Source organism: Leopardus geoffroyi, chromosome B3 (assembly GCF_018350155.1).
Source record: "Leopardus geoffroyi isolate Oge1 chromosome B3, O.geoffroyi_Oge1_pat1.0, whole genome shotgun sequence".
Lineage (NCBI taxonomy): Eukaryota > Metazoa > Chordata > Mammalia > Carnivora > Felidae > Leopardus > Leopardus geoffroyi.
Window position 1 is genome coordinate 11,927,279 of NC_059337.1, and position 21,679 is coordinate 11,948,957.

The 21,679-nt window shown below is 41.6% G+C and overlaps 1 protein-coding gene across 6 annotated transcripts in view; it reads left to right on the forward strand.

Moving 5' to 3' along the window:
• CHD2 (chromodomain helicase DNA binding protein 2) overlaps nt 1-21,679 on the forward strand; it is a 123,228-nt gene that overhangs the window by 94,395 nt on the left and 7,154 nt on the right. For 4 of the 6 annotated variants that reach the window (XM_045448733.1, XM_045448736.1, XM_045448732.1 and 1 more), the window contains 7 exons: nt 599-727; nt 1,663-1,803; nt 3,534-3,668; nt 8,751-8,929; nt 10,847-10,946; nt 13,473-13,686; nt 20,258-20,504. In XM_045448733.1, the coding sequence (XP_045304689.1) occupies nt 599-727; nt 1,663-1,803; nt 3,534-3,668; nt 8,751-8,929; nt 10,847-10,946; nt 13,473-13,686; nt 20,258-20,504 (1,145 nt within the window). Of the gene's footprint in view, nt 1-598; nt 728-1,662; nt 1,804-3,533; nt 3,669-8,750; nt 8,930-10,846; nt 10,947-13,472; nt 13,687-13,805; nt 14,095-20,257; nt 20,505-21,679 lie in introns of those variants that run through there. The other 2 variants (XR_006704419.1, XM_045448735.1) reach the window with 2 other exon arrangements.

Here is a 21,679-nt window from a genome sequence, read left to right on the forward strand (position 1 = left end):
TTTTGCATTTGTTTCCCTGTATTATAAACAAAACAAATTTTATATAAAGTCACATTTCATTTCTGATCATTTTTAATATTATAGTGTCATAAGTAGTGCCATTCTCCAGATAGCATGTTGAGTATGAAGTGTACATTAGGTTCTGGAGGGACAGATTAGGTCATGTTTATACTTGTAGATTTCTGAACCATGTTGGAGTGGATCCATATTTTAACCTTTTTCCTAATTTTTAGATAGAGTGTACTTCTCGATTTTCAAATGTCACTGTTATGTCTCACATTAAATTTATTGGTATTTTTGTGCATAAAGGTGCTTTTCCTTCTTCTGTATTCTGTCTTTAGTGTGAATTCCAAATACTGGAATCCATAGGTTCAAGGATGTGGAGGCTTTTATGTGGCATAGGGCCCTGTATACGGCCTACATGACTGTTCTCCTTTTTTCTCCCCCAGGTAGAATAAGTTGCATGCTTTGAATTGCCTTTGAATCTTCTCGTTTGAATTGTATGACTGCTCCTGCTCCGAAGAGTCCTAATGTTACCTGGTCATGCTTTTTAAGGGACTTGATTTGTGGTTTTAACATCATTTTCTCTCTCTTCCAGGCCAAATTAAAGAAGCGGAAGCCTCGAGTAAAGAAGGAAAACAAAGAGCCCAGGCTGAAAGATGAGCATGGGATTGAGTTTTCATCACCTAGACACTCAGACAATCCATCGGAAGAGGGAGAAGTAAAGGTATGCGGCTGGATTTCAGTTGACAGTTTGCTTGTACACTACATGTATTTTGCCAACTGGTATATATAAAACCATTCAAGATGTGTTTGGTTTATATGCAGAGTCAATAAAGTGAAAATAGAATCTATATGTCTTTGCTTAACCCGTGAGAGGGGAATCGGTTCATTTAAGTCGGCCATTGCAGAGTCCTAGATAGTGGAAGTAAATGAAGGGACCCGTGCAAGGTGAAGTGATAAATGGCACACAACACCAAGCCTTGCGGTGAGAAAGGTTAGGGAGTGGTGGGGACTGTGGCTCACCAGGGGCCTCGTGCCTGATGCTGAGGGGCAGCGGCTCTGCTGTTCAGTGCTTCGTGGGCTAACAGAACGCTTCTGTGGGTCAGGTTTGGCCCGGGGCCTGGCAGCTTGTGAGACCTCTGGCCTGAGCAAACTGAAAAATTGGTAGCATTTGGTGTGTTGTTTCAGGGAGTAACAACTTTATGGGATTTTATGTCGTTTCCCTTTGGGTGTGATGGTACTTTGAGATTAGCTCCAAGAGGGTCAGCAGTGGGTGCAGAAAGTGGCATGGGTTTGTCATGCATACGCGAATTCAAAAACTAGCAACCTTGACAGTTACTAGGTGGCGGGTATATAACATCTCTGGGCCTCAGTTTTTTCTGTCTGTGAAATGGGAATGATAATGCCTCTGGTTGAAGGGTTGCTGTGAGAATTAGAGAGATGTGAGTCAAGAGCATCTGCGGCTCCAGGCCTAACTGGTTATTTATCATTGGGGAGTTTAGAGTTGTGTGAGTGCATGCATTAAGGCTGTAAGCGTGAAAACAAGCTTCCAAGTGTAGATGTAGTGATGAACCAATGTAGACGGTTGCTCCTCTCTAGAAAGTAGGTGAGTAGATACAAAGTTTGTGGCTAAAGCTCATAGCCCTGTTTGTTTTCTAGGATGATGGCTTAGAAAAAAGTCCAATGAAAAAGAAACAGAAGAAGAAAGAGAACAAGGAGAACAAGGAGAAACAAATGAGTTCTAGGAAAGACAAAGAAGGGGACAAGGAGAGGAAGAAGTCAAAAGATAAGAAAGAGAAGGTATCAGTGTCCTTCTACTTACTGAGATACCCACAGCCTCTGAAATTTCTTCTAGGATTTAGAATGGGGTTTGAGGGTCCGGAAATCATCGTCTCTTTATGGGCACATCTAAGAAGGAAGGATGGGGTTGTCAGGGGGATGCTCGCACCTCCTCTTACAGAGAGGGGAATGTGCAGTTTGGGTTTTTTTTTGTTTTTTTTTAATATAGAAGGCCTTTGATCTCTCATAACATTTCAGAGGGGAAGTTTTGAATGACATAGGACAGGTGAGAGAAATCTGCATTCACAGGTAATGACTTGAAATATGTTCTTACGTTCATGGTAGAAGAATATAATCCATAGATGAATTTGAATATTTGATGGGTTTAGGAGTTGAACCAAATATATCCAGAGAAGTGTTTAGAGTAGAAATGGATGAAAAACGCTGCTATTCTAGAACCTTTGCTTTGGGAGTTTTAAGAAGTTAATTCTAAACCACAGACTTCTGGTAGAGTGTTGCTTGTATGCTTGCTGACTTCTGATGAAATTATTTTGTAATTCACTCTTAATCATTAAAACATACAAACAAATATCTACTATAATCCCATCATCCAGTGATCTCTATAGTAGATTTCTTGATGAGTCCCTTTGGAACTTTTGTTTTATACGGATGAGTATAAAATGAAGATCAACTCAGACTCTTTGGGTAGCCCTTTATCCCAAATTCAGCAGTACATCAGAAACAACATTCCAAGTGAATAAGTGTTAAAATCACTTTGAATAAAGAAGGTTCTGTTTGGTTATATATCTTGGAAGCAATTTAAGCTTCCCATATTGAAATCACTTTGAAATTTTTTATGTTAGGAAAACCTGTGCCAGATACCTTGGCATCTGTGCTCCCACAGAAAGATAATCAGTTTTTTTTTTTTTAAGTGAAACATTTCCAAAATAAAAGCACGAGGAACAGTGTACCAAACATCCACTCATCCACCACCCATGTATAACTGTTACCAACATTTTTTCATGTTTATTCCAAGTGCCTTTTGTTTGGCTGGTGTATTTTGTGTTTTGTGCACACCTTACCGGCACTGTTGAAGCCCCCTCCATTCCTTCTACCTGATTTCCTGACTCTGCCTCCCTGTTTTTTCCTCTCATGGTTTGAAACCTTCCTATCTGTATTTTTATACTTTTACCATGTATTAAAGAATCGTAAACAAAGCATACTATTAGGTTTTCAAATGTTCATATGTGAAGTCAGTGTATAGTATGTATCATCATCCTTCTGCATCCTTTCATGGATAAATGAGATTTATCCATGTGGATTTGTGTGCATTTCAGTCATTTACAGTACTAAAGTTAATACAGATTTCTTGATCAAAGTGTATGTTCATAAGCTCTTAATAAAAGTTGCTACGTGATACTTTACAAGAGCTTTGGCAATTTATAATCTTAGCCTGTTGATGACGTTTTTGTGCATTTTATGGTGAGGGGATAGAAGCCAAAATAGCATTGTTCTGAAGCTGAAGTTATAATTGGCTTTTTGGAGAAAGAAATGGAAATGATGTGTGATTAAGCCATTTGTTAATTGTGTAGATTTGATTACATGGTGTTTCTGAAGACTTCATCTTACCCTTTTTATAAACTGAGTCCGTCACATTTCCCCACTGGAGTGATGTGACATAGGTAAGAAGTCCAGCTTACAAGGCAGGATTGCACAAATGACAATGATTCCTTGTAACTCTTTTTTAAAAGCCTAAAGGTGGTGATGCCAAATCTTCAAGTAAATCAAAGCGATCTCAGGGTCCTGTCCATATTACAGCAGGAAGTGAGCCTGTCCCCATTGGAGAGGATGAGGACGATGATCTGGACCAGGAGACATTCAGCATAGTAAGTCTTAAAATTGAGGGGTGCTGGTGTGTGTGGCCACAGTGCTTGCCGTGGCTCCGTCTTTCTCAGGTCAGCCACACAACCACAGTTGGCCTGAGTGTTAGTATATTACTTTGGAACACATTGCTTCTACTGTCTAAAGACCTTTTGCTCTGGAACAGGCTGGCAGGAAGAGATTTTCTTACTCACTCTCTGGGGAGAGAGTTTGGGGGATCGATTTCATATCTTGTGCTCCCACTCAGAAAGGCTGCAAGCGGCCCTTAGAGGCATTTGGGAAACCCAAGTGTTAACTGAGGTAGCATTTCCTAAATACTCTCTGTGTGCCAGCCCCTGGAGTTACCTACTGTGTTGCAAAGAGGACTGTTTCTGTCACTGCAGACTTTACATTTGAGTGGGGGAGATAGTCAGATAGGCACACAGATTGTGCTTGTGCTACTGTGATGGGGACGTGCGGGGGGGACAGCAGATGCTCTGAAGATCCTGTGAGAAGGGGAGCGGACCCAGGCAGGGGCTATTGGGAAGGCATGTTTAAGGAGGTGATGTTTGAATTGGGTTCTGAAGGAAGAGGAAGAAGTCACAGGAGACGAGGGCAGAGAAGAACGTGCCAGGGCAAGGCAGCAGCATGCATAAAGGCTGTGTGGCAGAACTGCCTATGGTGCAGTGAGGGGGTCACAGAAGGCCACTGTGGCTTGTGTGGTGAGAACAAGGGGACAGCATGACACGAGACGCGGCCGGGGTCCTGGCTGAGTGCACTGGAGCAGTGGTGAGCCTGGTGTTACCTTCCATGCTCTGTACTGCGGTGCTAGGGGCTAAGTCACGGCCCAGGTCTCATGTGGGATTGCAAACAGTCCAGTGTGTCCTTAAGGGCGACCTTAGCCCCTCACCGGAGCTGCAGGTTCTTCACTGGGCTGTGTGCTCCATGAGTCCCCTCACCTCCTCTGCCCAACCTTGCATAAATCACAGCTCGCTAGAGTAGTTCATTCAGTCTCAAAGAGAACCTGGTCTTCCAAATCTCAAAATATTCCTGCTGTGTGGCAGCAGAGGGTAGGATACTGACCTCATCCTGTAAGGTAGTCTTCTCGTTACTCCTGTCTCTGTGTTCCCCCAAATCTATACACACATATCTATTTTTTATTCTTTCTTCTCTCATTTATCTTACTCCTCTGTTACTGTTCTGCCCTGAGCTCTCTGATGGGGACTACTTTCTTATGTCAAGTATACTTAGGTGTAAGAAGTGTATCTGAAGAAGTATCTCTAAAGTAAAAGATACATCAGTATTTGAGTATTTAAGCTATCTGAAAGGGGTAAGTTCACTGTACAGCCAGCCGTCTGATCTGTATCCTGGTTTGTCCTTAGCCCAGTGTTTCTGAGAGGAAACCCCAGCTAGTGCTTCTGTGTACCATTTTCGTTTTCAGAATCATCTTACATATTGGCTCTTTTAATTGTGCTAAGGATTATGAAATCCTTAAAAAATGTAGAAAAATGTAAAGAATACGAGAGACATTGATACAGGTGCCATGAAGCCTTGTCAAATGTGAGTTTTTAAAACTGAGGGTAAAGTTGAAGTCCCTGGTGTTTCTGACTCTAAACCCACACCTCTCCTTTCTTACCTTCCCCAGGAATAAGGGTGGTTTTAGGTCCAGTTGTCATTCTTGTGCTTGGTTTGAGAGTTTTAGGACTTTTGTTTGTCTATAAAGACCATAATGGGTCACATAAACAGCCAGGCACTGTTTGTGTGCATTTAGGGCTTTTTCTCCACAACAATCTTATGAGGTAGGTAGTTATCTCCACTCTACTTATTAAAAAATAAGGTAGGGGCGCCTGGGTGGCGCAGTCGGTTAAGCATCTGACTTCAGCCAGGTCACGATCTCGCGGTCCGTGGGTTCGAGCCCCGCGTCAGGCTCTGGGCTGATGGCTCAGAGCCTGGAGCCTGTTTCTGATTCTGTGTCTCCCTCTCTCTCTGCCCCTCCCCCGTTCATGCTCTGTCTCTCTCTGTCCCAAAAATAAATAAACGTTGAAAAAAAAAAAAAAATTAAAAAAAAAAAAAATAAGGTAAAGAGAGTCACATAAGTTGTCCAGTGTCACCACAGTTAAGATGTGGCACAGAGGTTTGACCCAGACAGTTGGGCATGAATGCCTGGGTTCTTAACTGTTCTACTGCACAGCCTCCTGAGTTCCATATGCAGCACATTATCTTGCTCTCCGTATTCAAAGACTTGATATAAATGCCACGCTGTGTATGTCATGTAACTTGATTTTCCTCTCGCAGCATCTCTATTTTTTGAGGTTTATCCATGTTAGTAGTTTAAACTTTCGGGGTGCCTGGCTGGCTTAGTTGGTATAGCATGCAACTCTCGATCTCGTGGTCTAGAGTTCAGGTCCCACGTTGGATGTAGAGCTTACTTAACAAAAAAATTAAAAATTAAAATAATTTTTTTTGTATTATTCTGTATTAAGACTTCTATAATTCATGGTTTCTCCTGTAGATGAACCTTGAGGTTTTCCAAATGTTTACTACTAAAAATAGCAAAATTGTTTTAAATATTTTATTAAAAAAATTTTTAATGTTTATTTATTTTTGAGAGACACAGAGACAGAATGCAAGTGGGTTAGGGGCAGAGAGGGAGGGAGACACAGAATCCGAAGTAGACTCCAGGCTCTGAGCTGTCAGCACAGAGCCTGATGCGGGGCTTGAACTCACAAGCTGCGAGATCATGACCTGAGCCGAAGTTGGATGCTCAACCAACTGAGCCACCCAGGCACCCCGAAAAATGTAAATATTTTCATTTACACGTGTAAACGTTTCTTTAGTTCTGGGTCTTCCTAGGGCTTGCATGCACACCCATCACTTTCCTAGGTACTGTTGAATTAACCTTGAAAGCAATTATGGAGATTTATACACGCCTTTTCACAGTGAACTTGAGTTCCAGTTGCTTCCCAGTCTTAGAAACACTTGGTAATTTCTGACTTCCTAATTTTTGCTTATCTGAGAAGTATGAACTATTGATCAGTGGCGTAGGTGAACACTTGTTTTCGTATCTGTTAGGCATTCATGTTTCTAATGCATTGCCTGTGCATATTCTTTGCCTATTTTAGGGTAATTTGCTTGTTCTTACCTTTTCTATAGTGCCCTTTATACATTCATGATACTAATTTGTTACTCATAACAGTTGTTCTAGGTATCTTCCAGGTTGTGGTACACTTTTCTATTTTGTGTCCTTTTTCTTAAAATTGAGGTATAACTCTGAAAAGTAAACAGAAGGAATTATCACAGAGTGATAGAAGTTTGTGGGGTTTTCATCATTCTGAAATGTCATGATCTTGTGCCTTAGTAGTTTGTTGTGCCAAGTATCTAAGCCGTTGACAACCATTCTCTATGGGTCCGAAAAAGTTTTCTTGAATTATTTTGTGGTAATTTCCTCCTAATTCTTGGTTTTAACTTTATGGAACTTTCTGTTTTGGATATTGAACTCTTGGGATGGTTCCCAATATTACTACCTTTTTTATTTTCCATTTTTGCTTTTTAGATTCTACTTTCTAGGAGATGCCCTTCACTTTATCTCACATTATGTCTTTTCTTCTTCTTTTTTTCTTTTTTTTTTGAGAGAGAGCACAAGTGGGGGAGAGAGGCAGAGGAAGGGAGAGAAAGAATCTTAAGCAGGCTCCACACCCAGCACGGCTTAATGCGGGGCTCAATCCCATGATCATAAGATCTTGACCTGAGCCGAAATCAAGAGTTGGATACTTAACCGACTGAGCCACCCGGGCATGCCTCACATTATTTCTTTCAGGCTTTTTACTTCTCTTGTCATGTTTTATTTCCCAGATCTCCCCCCCACCCCCACCCCTTCATGGTTCTCTTGAATGTTTTTATATTTCTGTTGAATTTGTTTTCCATCATTCATGTTAGATATTTTTTCAAATGGCTTGGTTATCATTGTCTGCACACATATTTAGGAGTAGGGGCCTAGCCATCTGACGTGGGTGGAGCCTGATCAACTTTGAGTGCTCACCATGGGTGATATGGTAGGGCTGCTGCCTTGGGAGGCTTCCAGTGTGTAGTTCCTCCTCTTAGATGGTCAGATTTTGTGGAGAAGAATCCTCCCATCTCCTGAGTGGAGGGCGAAGGCCTGGCTGTCTTCATTCTGGAGTCTGGGAGGCACAAGGCCAGGTGATGGCTCATCTAGTGTGCATATGTCCATATGCTCCTGTTTCAGTGCGGCAGCCTTGCCTCCTGGCTGTGCCCATGTAGCCCAGTTCAGAGACCTTTCCTTCATACTCTCCAGAGAATAACTTCCACATCTTTTTCTGGGCAGAGTTGGAGATTTGGGCGTCTCTTGTGACTCTGGGTATCAGTTACTTCTAAGCATTGTTGAAAAAACCCAATCCTTAGTTTTCACCCTCTCCTACTTGCAGGGGTGTCTAGAGAGACTCTGGGGGGAATTTTGTAGTATAAACCAGGTTGGTTCGCCTGTTAGGTCTGTTGAGTGATTTCCCTTGCTGCCAATATTTTGTGGCTCTTGTTTTCTCTCTCATTTTCCCTTGTCTTTATGGGCTTATGTCTTTTTAAGACCCTCCCTTTACTGTTGTGTTAGTGGAGTTGGGCAGGAGGAGAAAATGATTCTGGTGTTTAGCCCACCATCTTTATCTGGAAGCTACCCACGTAGTTTCTTATAAGCCTGAAGGACTTGTAAATATTTTATCCTGCAGTTTTAGATAGTTTAGATGGTGGTGAGAAGTTTCTAGGTTAGGTCTGTAATTTCGCTTCTCATCGGATCTTCATAATGGACTTAAGAGGCATTATCATGCCCCTGTTGCAGGTGAGGAAACAGAAGCATTTTGAGCTATAATAAAGGAAAGGTGTAGAGGTCTTCACTCGAAGAGATGCTGTTGGGACCTGCACCTCAGGTTTTCCTGACTTAATACTTACACTTGTTCCCCTGACTCTAACGCATTCCTCCTCTAGGGTAACATGGCGTGAGAGTGGGCCAGGTTTTCTCTGGGAATTTAGGGCACAGGAACCAAAGACAAGGTGTCTTTGCTGCAAGTGTTTTATATCTCTACTCTGTTGGCCTGTTCCAGTGCAAAGAGAGGATGAGGCCCGTGAAAAAGGCACTGAAACAGCTGGACAAACCTGACAAGGGGCTCAATGTGCAGGAACAGCTGGAGCATACCCGAAATTGCCTGCTGAAAATCGGAGACCGGATAGCCGAGTGCCTTAAAGCCTACTCAGACCAGGAGCACATCAAACTGTGGAGGAGGTGAGTGGCCTTGGTCTCAGAATGCCTTGTTTGATTTGACAGTGTATGGGGCGGGGGATCTGTTCTTGTTTTATAAAGGGTGACATAACCACCTAATGAAAATCTTTCCCCCAATAAAAATCATCTATTGGCAACATACCTGCAGGCTTCAATTTCATTTTCCTGCAATAGGTCATTCCACTGAGACCAGTCTTTGAAATAGGTAGGATGATGTCATTATTTTACAAGAGAACAGCAGGAGTACCGAATTTGCTGGCCTATTCTCAGAACAAGGACTTGGTCTGTAAGCCTGGAAGGGATAAAAATCATCTGGTCTCACTATTTCACCCACCTCAGGTTGCTAGTCAGATATAAAAACTATTTGATCAGTTCTTTACTAACACATGAGGTGAAGCAAAGGTTAAAATCACCAGAACTGTGATTTCTCTATTCTCTCTGATAAATAAAAAGAACGCTAGTAGTCATTTGTATTAATACAGTTTAATACAGAACTTCAGTTTTTAAGGCATATCATGGCTCGTATATATTCATTTATATATTCACTTACGATATTTTACAAAAACAACTGGAGTGTCTTCCTCAAAAATCATTGTAACACTGAATCTCTAAAATCCACAGTCTTTGAACTCCTATACTTCATGGTTAATATAATTATTTAGGTATAATATGCCCAATCTCAGTGGATTGGTTTTGAGTGAAAAATAGATTTAAGAAAACTTCGCCATGATGCTATCTGTAGCATGCTTCACACCCGTTAAAAAGATATTAACCTTCAAATGTTACTTTTATTCCCCTTTATACTGTTAACCAGCTTCTTCCTGTACGTAGCTAGCCTCTGGGATGTATTTCTACCCAACTTAATCTCTGTTGGAAGATAACAAAAGGTCATTCTAGTACATAGTCTGTGAAGCTAGGCTTCCTCCCGTGACCTGGGGCCTGTCTGTGTTTAGTTGTACCAGGTACTGTGGTCCTGGCTAACAGTAGTTCATAAGAAGGTCTTTGTCCACTCAGAAGAGACGGCCCTTTATGAAGTGGTGATTGTGAGACCATGTGTGTGGTAGGTGTTCGAGAAGGAGGAGGGGCCTGCAGAAGAGCAGTCGGAGGAAACTCTTCTGAGAGGCAGGCGAGTGGGCATGGGCAGGGTGGACTTGCTTAGATGAGGAGAGTTTTCAGGCTTTGGCGAAGGCTTCAAAGTGAGACAGTGAGAAGGGGGGCTGGGAGGTTTTTAGGGTTTAAAGGCAGTTTGTTAAGACCACCGATGGCTTTGCACCTGATGCAGCAGGTTTACTACTTAGGGAACCCGTGGTTCCTGTGGGTGGTGTGCCATGGTGAAACTCTTGTCTTCATTGTGTGGAGAGAGGTGAGACTCCTTTTCCAGCTCACTGCCAGTACCCCTGCCTCCTTGTTCTAGACACCTGTGTTGCCCAGCACTCTCCTGTTCACTGTAATGCCTTGCTGGGGTGGATGTGGTGGAATTACAGTGGAGGCGCCTCTTGGGAGTTTTCAGGAAGAAAGGATAGACTTTGTGGTGACAACTGGGAGGAGAAGGGGCAGGAGCACGGAGATGCCCGAGTGTATGGAGGTCTCCACCTGGAAGATGGTAATGACGGGTTGGGTGGCAGAATCCAGGAAGTGCAGAACGTGGAGGAAGACTCCAGGGCTTTCCTGAGTGCCAGTGAAATAAGGGATTTTAGCTCGGAAACAGAGCCTTCGTCTCCAGACCCCTCAGTCAAACTCTGTGGACACGGCATCTGAAGGAGTGTTAATGAAACACAGACCTGAAAGAATGTTTCTGTTATTTAATTTCTACACTTGGAGAGTATCCATTGCAGAATTCAGTAGCTTGCCAGCCATAAAGAGAATAAAAAGTTATTTTAAAAATTCTGTAATTTACTAAAACTATTATTTTTTTTTTAGGAACCTATGGATTTTTGTTTCCAAGTTTACAGAATTTGATGCTCGAAAATTGCATAAATTGTACAAGATGGCTCATAAGAAAAGATCTCAAGAAGAGGAGGTAAAATACAAATTTAATCCTAATTCGTACTAACAGATAAAAGCCAGTTGCGCGGAGCAATTCCTTAGTTACTGTTTTTCCCTGGGGAGATGGTCATGGAATGATACTTTTGGTGCTAGAAGCGTCCCTGGTTCTCTGCCCTCCCCTCACAGACGGAGGTTCAGGTCCTCCACAGCCCTGCCTCCCTGTACTGTGTGCTCCTATGCCGTATTAGCTCTGCGCTTTCTCAGCACACTGGTAGTGAAAGTGACAGACTCGGTGGCTGAAATAGCCAATCTGTTAGAACCAAAGAGTGTTGAAATTCTGACAAGGTGTTGTTACCTGCATTCTTTTTTTTAATTTTAGTTTTGAGAGAGAGGAAGAGAGCAAGAGAGGGAGGGAGGGAGGGAGGGTGAGGGGCAGAAAGAGAAGTAGACACAGAGTCTGAAGCAGGCTCTAGGCTCTAAGCTGTCAGCATGGAGACTGACGCAGGGCTCGAACTCCTGGACTGTGAGATTATGACCTGAGCCGAAGTCAGACGCTTAACCAACTGAGCCACCCAAGCGCCCCTACCCTGCGTTCTTATGCCCATAATCATTTATTCTCTCGTCTTGTGGTAGCTTATAAACGTGGCTCTTGATAAGTCATGTGGGCAGAAAATACTTGTTTTGTTCTTTTCTGGGTCACGTATACTTGGCGTTCCTTCCCGCGTTTGTATGTAACGTCCCAGCTACTCATGTAAAGGAGCCAACATGAGAAGGTGCCCAGAAGTTCCTTCCCTTCTTTGGCATAGGGGGATGGGCACATAAATGCCTTAGCTGATTTTGAAGACATGCCCGTTCACAGATCTGCTGACCTGCCACATCAGCCCTTTAGGGCCCTCAAATCAGCCATTTAGAGCCAGTCTCTGGACATTTAATACCTCCTCCACTAACCTGTCAGCTCCTCAAAGGCAGAGATATTATGCTTCTCATCCTCTGCTATATCCTCAGTGCCTGGAAAGGTACTCGGCACAGCGAAGGTGCTTAGAAGTATTTGTTGCATGAACTTAACATGCTTAGTATTGTGTTGTACTGTAGAATAGTATGCTCAAGTAGTTTATAATTTAGAAAAATATGATATGGTAGTAATATATAGAGATAATATACTAGTATCATTGAACGTTAATGTAAATTTTAAGCATTATAAAAGTTTGCGAGGATAGTCAGGAAAAGCCTGAGGAGGGAATGAAATAGTGGGAAAGACCCTGTAGTGGGGAGTGAAAGTTACGATGAGGGTTTATAGCTGAACACACGATGGTAAAGGGGCCACGTTAGTCTAAGTATCAGCAGTTAGCATATTGAACAAAAGTAGTGGTCCTGCTGCTGGGGGTGTGCACTATCACAGCCTTCTGGAGGGACAGTTCAGTCAGATTTGTCAAAAGACAAAAACAGTTCTTCTGAGAATTTAATGAGGTAATTAAGGATTTAAACATGTTTATTGTGGAAATGACTTGAATGCCCAACAATAAAAAATAGGTTAAATAGATTATGATATATTCATGCTGGGTAATATTATTCGGCCATAATACAATAGTGTAAGTAAGTGTTTACATGAGAAAATTTTCATAATGTGTTAAGTGAAAGAAGAATACCAAATAATATTTTTGTTGTTAAAAAAAAAAAAAATAACACACACACATATAAACACAAGCTTAGAAAGATATGGACCAAATCGCAGACATTAATTTCTTTGGTAGTGAGATTTTAGGGCACTTTATGTTATTTTTTGCTGTTGCTGTTCTTATTATATTTTCTAATATTTTTCTATTATATTTTATTTATTTATTTATTTATTTATTAAAAAAAATTTTTTTTTTATTTTTTTTTATTTTAAATTTTTTTTTTTTCAACGTTTATTTATTTTTGGGACAGAGAGAGACAGAGCATGAACGGGGGAGGGGCAGAGAGAGAGGGAGACACAGAATCGGAAACAGCCTCCAGGCTCTGAGCCATCAGCCCAGAGCCCGACGCGGGGCTCGAACTCACGGACCGTGAGATCGTGACCTGAGCTGAAGTCGGACGCTTAACCGACTGAGCCACCCAGGCGCCCCTCTATTACATTTTCTTGTGTGGTAAAGAAGTAAATAAACATTGAGATGTTTAGCTTGATGACTTTGGTGTAGGAACTAGTTCCCACTGGGCTAGTCAGAGGTTGTTTGCTCTAGTTAGTCTAGGAAAGTTGTGTTCCTACTTTTACGTGGTCCAAGATGAGTCTCTGAGAAGGCTGACAGCCCGGGCATCTGTCCTGGGCGGGCCCTGTGCAGTGGCACCCAGCAGCCCATGCACACGGTCTTACAGTGACTTGCCAGGGGAGCGTGACTTTCTTGTCAGAGCAGCAGGGGTTGCTCAGGGAAACTTATGAACATGGTTTATAAGAATATAGTAGATGGCAGGTTGGAAGCCGGAAGAGGGGCAAGAGGGGAATACTTAGAGGTGGTGACCTCTGTACTATTCTTGGGAATTCAGCCTGGGGTCTTAAGATTCTTTGGTTTCCTTTTATTCTCAGGAGCAAAAGAAGAAAGATGATGTGATTGGTGGTAAGAAGCCATTTCGACCAGAGGCCTCAGGCTCCAGCCGGGACTCCCTGATATCTCAGTCCCACACCCCACACAACCTTCACCCTCAGAAGCCTCACTTGCCTGCCTCCCATGGCCCACAGATGCACGGACACCCAAGAGATAACTATAATCACCCCAACAAGAGACACTTTAGTAATGCAGGTAGGTCATTAAGTGGAGTTTTAAAAAGAGATGCCAAAAGAATCATTGTACTTTCCGAAAATAGCTAGACCTTTGTACTTTATTCTCCTTCAACACTTTACTGTCTTCTTTTGTCTTAGTGGCACAGCACATGAAGTAAAGATCCAAAAGGCTCCAGCTCTAAGAAGAACATGGCCACCATCATAAACAAATGACAGACTGAGAGAAACAATTTACATTATATAGGACAGTCACATGGTTAAAACTGCTAATACTGAAAGAGCCTTGTAAATTGGTAACAAAAGAATAACCAAATAGAAAAATGGGCAAAGGTTAGGAGTTGGGAATTCATACAGAAGAGGAAATTCAAATGGCCAGTATGACAAGATGGCCAGCATTGCTGTTAGGGAAATGTAAATTAAAGCAATGGTAAGCTAACCAGTTTTTTTTTTTTTCAGCCATTCAGATCAACAAAAGTTAAAAGGGTGAAATACATACAAATTGCTAAGAGTGTGAATTGCTACAATCTTTCCAAGAATTAATCTCAAATATCTTAAATACATAAGCCCCTTTTCTGTATGTATGAAGATGCCATTCAGTCTTAGAATGGCAAAAAGTTGGAAATAACTTGAATATCCATTAATAGGAGAATCATTGGATAAATAGTAGGACATTTGTACTCTAAATATTATCATCAATTATTAAAAAGAATGAGTTGACTTTATAGATCAACAACAAAATCTATATGTCTGTGTTTAAATTTATTGAGGTGACAATCATATAACATAAACTTTACCATTTTATTTTTTATTTCTTTTTAAATGTATTTGTTCATTTTTTTTCTGTTTTTGACATTTAGTTTTAAAATTTATCTACTTATTTATTTATTTTTTAATTTACATCCAAGTTAGCATATAGTGCAATAATGATTTCAGGAGTAGATTCCAGTGATTCATCCCCTATTTATTAACACCCAGTGCTCATCCCTACAAGTGTCTTCCTTAATGCCCCTTACCCGTTTATCCCATCCCCCTACCTATAACCCCTCCAGCAACCCTCAATTTGTTCTCTATATTTAAGAGTCTCTTATGTTTTGTCCCCCTCCCTGTTTTTATATTATTTTTGCTTCCCTTCCCTTACATTCACCTGTTTTGTATCTTAAGTTAAACTTTACCATTTTAAATACCCAATTCAATGGCATTTAGTACACTCAGAGTGTTGTGCAACCACCACTTCTATCTTAGTTGCAAAACATTTCCATCACCTCAAATGGAAATCCCACATCCAGGAGACAGTTTGTCCCCATTCCTTCTTCTCAGCCTCCGCAGTCCCCAGTCTGTATCCTGTCTATCTGGATTCATGTATTTTGGACATTGCATATTAATGGAATCATACTATGTGTGTCTGACTTCTGTTTTCAAGGTTTATGTTTTTTTGTTTGTTTGTTTTTATAATTTAACTTTATTTTTTATTTTTAAAAATTTACATCCAAATTAGTATATAGTGAAGCAATGATTTCAGGAGTAGATTCCTTAATGCCCCTTACCCATTTAGCCCATCCCCCCTCCCACAACCCCTCCAGCAACCCTCAGTTTGTTCTCCATATTTATGAGTCTCTTTTGTCCCCCTCCCTGTTTTTATATTATTTTTGTTTCCCTTCCCTTATGTTCATCTGTTTTGTCTCTTAAAGTCCTCATATGAGTGAAGTCATATGATATTTGTCTTTCTCTGACTAATTTCACTTAGCATAATACCCTCCAGTTCCATCCACGTAGTTGCAAATGGCAAGATTTCATTCTTTTTGATTGCCGAGTAATACTCCATTGTATATATATATACACCACATTCATTCATCGATGGACATTTGAGCTCTTTCCATACTTTGGTTATTATGGATAGTGCTGCTATAAACATGGGGGTGCATGTGTCCCTTTGAAACAGCATACCTGTATCCCTTAGATAAATGCTTAGCAGTGCAATTGCTGGGTCGTAGGGTAGTTCTGTTTTTAGTTTTTTGAGAAACCTCCATACTGTTTTCCAGAGTGGCTGCACCAGCTTGCATTCCCACCAACAGTGCAAAAGAGATCCTCTTTCTCCACATCCTCACCAACATCTGTTGTTGCCTGAGTTGTTCATGTGAGCCATTCTGACAGGTGTAAGGTGGTATCTCATTGTGGTTTTGATTTGTATTTTCCTGATGATGAGTGATGTGGAGCATTTTTTCATGTGTTGGTTGGCCATCTGGATGTCTTCTTTGGAGAAGTGTCTATTCATGTCTTTGCCCATTTCTTCACTGGATTATTTGTTTTTTGGCTGTTTTGTATGTTGTTTTTTTTTAATAGTTCATTATTCTTAATGTTTTTTTTGTTTTTTTTTAGTTTATTCTCAAGTTAGTTAACACACAGTGTAGTCTTGTCTTCAGGAATAGATTTCTGTGATTCATCTCTTACATATGACACCCAGTGCTCGTTCCAACAAGTGCCCTCCTCAATGCCCATCACCCATTTTCCCCATGCCCCCCAACCCCGTACCCCATCAACCCTCAGTTTGTTCTCCGTATTTATATGGTTTGCTTCCCTTTCTGTTCTTATTTCTCTTTCCCTTTCCCTATGGTCATCTGTTAAGTTTCTCAAATTCCATATATGAGTGATATCATATGATATGTATCTTTCTCTGACTTATTTTGCATAGCATAAAACCCTCCAGTTCCATCCATGTTGTTGCAGATGGCAAGATTTCATTCTTTTTCATCGAGTAGTATTCCATTGTGAATGTATGTACCACATCTTCTTTATCCACTCATCAGTCAATGGACATTGGCGCTCTTTCCATAATTTGACTATTGTTGAAAGCACTGCTATAAACATTGGGGTGCATGTGCCCCTTCAAATGACACCTGTATCCTTTGGATAAATTCCTAGTAGTGCAATTGCTGGGTCATAGAGTAGTTCTATTTTTAAGCTTTTGAGGAACCTCCACACTTTTCCAGGGTGGCTGCACCAGTTTGCATTCCCACCAACAGTGCAAGAGGATTCCCCTTACTCCACATCCTCGCCAACATGTATTGTTTCTTGAGTTGTTAATTTTAGCCATTGTGACAGGCGTGAGGTGGTATCTCAATGTGGTTTTGTAGGTCTGTCTGTGTTGTAATGGGTATCAGTACCTCACTCCTTCCTGTGGCTGAATAACCTCGCATTGTGTGGGTACACACCACAGTCTGTTATCCATTCATCTGTTGGGGTTGTTTCTACTTTTTGGCTATTGTGAATAGTACTGCTGTGAAAATCTGTAAGTTACTTTTGAGTACCTATTTTCAGTTCTTTTGGGTATATACCTAGTAGGGGAATTGCTGGGTTATGTGGTAATTCTAATTTAATTTTTTGAGGAACCATCAAACGTTTTCTGTAGTGTATGTTTGAATACTGTTTTGAATGCTTATTCAGAACAATACTGTGTTTGAATTAGTATCGAGAAAGTTGTGAAAACACACACTATATATAGCATACATAGAAGTCCTAGTATAGGATTTTGCAAAGAATCAAATATTCCATAATAATCTTAACGAAGTGTACATTTCTTTCTAAACTTCAGTTTTAGGATTTCCATTTGATTTCTTTTGAAAAATACATTTCATTCTTCTGGTAAAATTCTCAAGCTTTTAGAAAACTTGATTTTCTTCATCCTTTCCTCTGTTTTTGAGCATACGAATGAACAGTTATTTAAAAATCTTTGCTAAGTCCAGTATCTCAATTCTTGTGAATCATTTTCTGTTGTGTGTTTTATTTTTCTTGGTTTTCATCCATATAGTTCTGTCTTTGGCATGCCTAGTTATTTTTGATTAAGTGGGGGAACCTATGTTTTAAAAATTGTGGAAGCTCCAGGAGCACCTGCGTGGCTCAGTCAGTCAAGCATCCAATTCTTGATCTCGGTTCAGGTCTGATCTCAGCATCGTCAGTTCAAACACCATGCCAGGCTCCATGCAGGGTGTGGAGCCTACTTGAAAAAAAAATTATGGAAGCTTCAGGTGGTGTTGCTTTCCTAGAGAGGACTCATTCTTTCCTCCCCAAGGGCACATGGAGTGTAAGGCGATCATTCTGGTCTAGTCATCTAGTCTGCCTCTGGGCTCCCCTGTTCCTGGGGCTTAGCTCTTCAGAGTGCTCAGCAGAGGGCCTGGAGCACTTTCTGCCCCTCATCTTCTGCAGGCCCTAGACTCGAATCTTGGTTTTCTCAGCACCATGAGACTACCTGGACTGCTCTGCTCTTCTGAGGCTTAGGTCTTCAGCCTTCTGCTCCCTGCAGATTCAGCACTTATCTTAAGGGAAGACTGGATGTGTGTTTGAGCCCTTCAAGTCTGCCATGTCCCTCTAGCCTAGAAAGACCACCGAAGGCTCAGCTTGTGCTGGTAAAAGCTCAGATGTTCAGCTCCTTGCCTCTGCTCAGAATCACAGGCCTCCCCAATGACTACAGCGGTCACCTTACCTCTCTAAGGTTTTCTGCTCTTCAGTCTTAATGCCTTCTAGTCTAGTCCTGAATGCCCTGTCTACTCTTTGATGTCCTCAAACAGGTAATTTTTATTTATCTGGCCTTTCTTACTGTCCTTGGAGGAGCATAATTCTGCTGTAAGCTACCCTGAATTGCCTGGAAGCACAAGTGCCAGGTCTTCTAATGTTACAAATCTAAGTAGTTCTGAGTTAATTGATCCCCATTTGATGCAGGGGGACAAAAGGTAATTACTCTACAAGAGTAATTCCTCTCGAGAGGAAGAGAGAGGGAGAGTGAGAGGGAGAGCGAGCGAGATATATCCATGTTCGTAGATCTGATTGTATTATCTGTATTGACTTCTTCCTGGGATCAGACTGGTTTTGTGTTATTCGTGTGATGTCACTGATTTTGTATTCTGATCCTTTGAAAGAACTCTTCTTATATCACTGTAGTCTTTTATTTAAGTCTTGGATTCTTCACCCATCTACTAAATAGCTCAGTACTTCCTAACAGCGACCTACCTCATGATGGGTTCGAGAAGAAAGAAAAGCACTGTTCAGTTCCTCTGGAAATAAATGAGTTGGCTTGATTTGTAAGCCTCTCCATGATACCGCAGACACTGACACCCCATTTGAAATACTACTTTCCATTTGAAGCCATCGCCAAGTGATTGGTTTTCATGTTGTGAAGGTGTCTCTTTTTGTTGTTGTCTGTTAAGTTATTAGGTTGAATAGTTAAAGTGTTTTACTTCTTGGTCCTCTGGCCTGATCCACAACCAGAGCAGCAGGGAATTTAAGCCACTGGCTGAGTGTGTTATCAGTTCCTAAGCTGTCAGGTTCCTTCATTATTCTTTGGCTCTATAGAAAAGTATTTAGAAGACCGGCAGCATGAGTAGAGGGGTATCTACTTGGTGGCTTATTTTTGGTGTTAATATAGTTGTAGATAGAAGACGAATTTCCCATGAGGCCACGTAGTTCTTCTGGGTAAGCCTGTGTCCCAGTTTCCTAAGGCGCCACAAACTGGGAAATGTATTTTTATACACTTTTGGAGGCCAGAAGTCTGCACTGAGTGTCGGTCGGGTTGTCTCTCTCTGGGAGATGTGGGGGAGGATCTGGTCCCTGCCTCTCTCCTCGCTTGTAGTGGCCACCAGCAACCCTTGTTGCTACTTGACTTCTGGTTGCATTCTTCCCGTCTCTGCCTCCATCTCTAGTCTCTCCTTGTCTCAGACCTCCCTCTGCCTTTCTCTTAGAAGAATATCTGTCATTGGATTTAGGGCCCAACCTAAATCTAAGATGATCTCATCTCAAAATCCTTAATTACATACGCAAAGACCCAGTTTCCCAGTAAAGTCACAGATTCTGAGTGGACATACATTTTGGGGGTCACACTTAAACCCACTATAGCCTCCATTCCTGGACTTTTATGTGTTTACTGCCTTTCTGATTAAAATAAGTGTGATTCTTCTGAAGGAAAAAGGAGGCTATAGAAGCTGAAACAGATATCAGTTTGGCCCTACTTTTGAGAGTTAGTGTATTGATCCAAATCCAACGTTAGAGGATTCACTTTTTATAGGAGGAGGTTTATCTCCTTGACGTGGGCTGGGAAAGAGTAGTAGTAGAATCAGTATGAATAGCCTGGAAATATTTTCAGAGACCAGGCACTGGCTGACCATGTTATCTGTAGCAGTGGGTAAATAAAGTTGAGATGTGTAAACAGAAGATACCACTTTATGGCTATGAAACTCAGCAGTTCTGTTTTCTGAATTAATGTTTAGGTTTTTTTTTTGTTTTTTGTTTCTGGGGTTTTTTTTTGAGTGAAATCTGATTTTAAGGGTCTGCCCCAGATTGGAGGGTAAAGAGGCATGGAAAAGAAAAAGCAGTAATTTTTATGATTTCATAAGGAGAAAAGCAGTGAGTTTTCTTTTGCCTTAAAAGTTGAGGGAGAGAAGGTTGGGACTCATTACTGGTATGTTTACCAGCAGCAAAAAGGCTAGGAAGGAGGAAATTTAATGTCTATTTATATAACGTGTCAGCCTTTGAGTTTAAACTTCAGTGGATGTGAAATTCAGCCGTTTTTTGAAGTCATGAAACTGTTCTTTCTTTTCCCGCAGATCGAGGAGACTGGCAGAGGGAAAGAAAGTTCAACTATGGTGGTGGCAACAGCAATCCTCCGTGGGGTAGTGACCGGCACCACCAGTATGAGCAGCACTGGTACAAGGACCACCATTATGGGGACCGGCGACACATGGACGCCCACCGCTCTGGGAGCTACAGACCCAACAATCTGTCCAGAAAAAGACCTTATGACCAGTACAGTAGCGACCGAGACCACAGGGGACACAGAGATTATTATGACAGGTAGGCAGAAGGTCCCGAGACACCAGGCCGACCTCTGCCAGGAGTCTCACTGGTTAAGGGGAAGAGATAAAGTGACATACACATTAATGTACTTATTAAATGTTCACTGAACATCTCATCCTGTGCCAGTCATGGTCCCTAGTCTGAACCAATGTTTTTGCCATCAGGACATCCTCAGGGTGTTGGGGAGGTATCACGGTGTAGACAGCTGATATGGTGTGCTAAGTGGATGATTGAAAGTAGAGGTTTTGAGTTTTTCCTGAGGACTGAGGCAGAGAAGAAGTTGCTGATTGTTGATTTGGGCCTCGAAGAGTCTGCTAAACAGAAAGGGAATGGGCATCACAGGCCCAGGCCAAGGGTGAGCATCCGGGGAGGGAAGTCCAGAAGATGGACACATTGGATAGTAAGAAGGCCTTGAATGCCAGATTATAGGTCTTAAGTTGTGTTCTCTGGGTCATAGGGAGCCATTTGCAGTTTTATCCTTCTGCTTGTACAGGAAAAGAGTTTTGTGTCTTCTTCTGTGGAAATGTAGGAAAGTGGTAGCCTTGAAACATTAGAGTCCACGACCAAAATTATTGAGCTTGATGTGAGGCTCTCAGATACACTGGGTAGCAGGGATCCTGAGATGGGTCCCAGCCTGTGGACCTTGCCTGCCACCAGTCCACAGTTTAGGGGTGAAACACTTGTGAAGTTTTACCCTGTCTACAACTATACACCACCATTAATGAGCCGAGATTGTAACTTGGGAGAGTTACCAAGTATATAGGAAGGGCTAAAGTTTTCTGCATTCTTCCTAGAATAGGACTTGACTATATTTTAACCTCACAGCAACTTTGGCTTTTCTTAGGCTAACGACATGCTTTGCTTGGACTTGAATTTAAATTTGGAAAATTTCATATTCAGCATCTCCCTTTTTGGAGGATCTGGTAACACATTATATAGCCAAGTAGCAGCTGTCTCCTTTAGAGGAGGTTTCAACTGAGCCCCTTTGCCCCCACCCTTCTGTATCATCTTGTGTGGCTCCAGTGGGCATTTGCCCTACATTTCTTTGTGTAGATCTGTATTTCTATTCAGCATCACTCTTTTTCTGCCCAAAGGACTTTTATTTTAGTATGGGTCTGCTGGGGTTAAATTCTTTCAGCATTTGTATGTCTGAGAGTCTTTAGTTTGCCTTC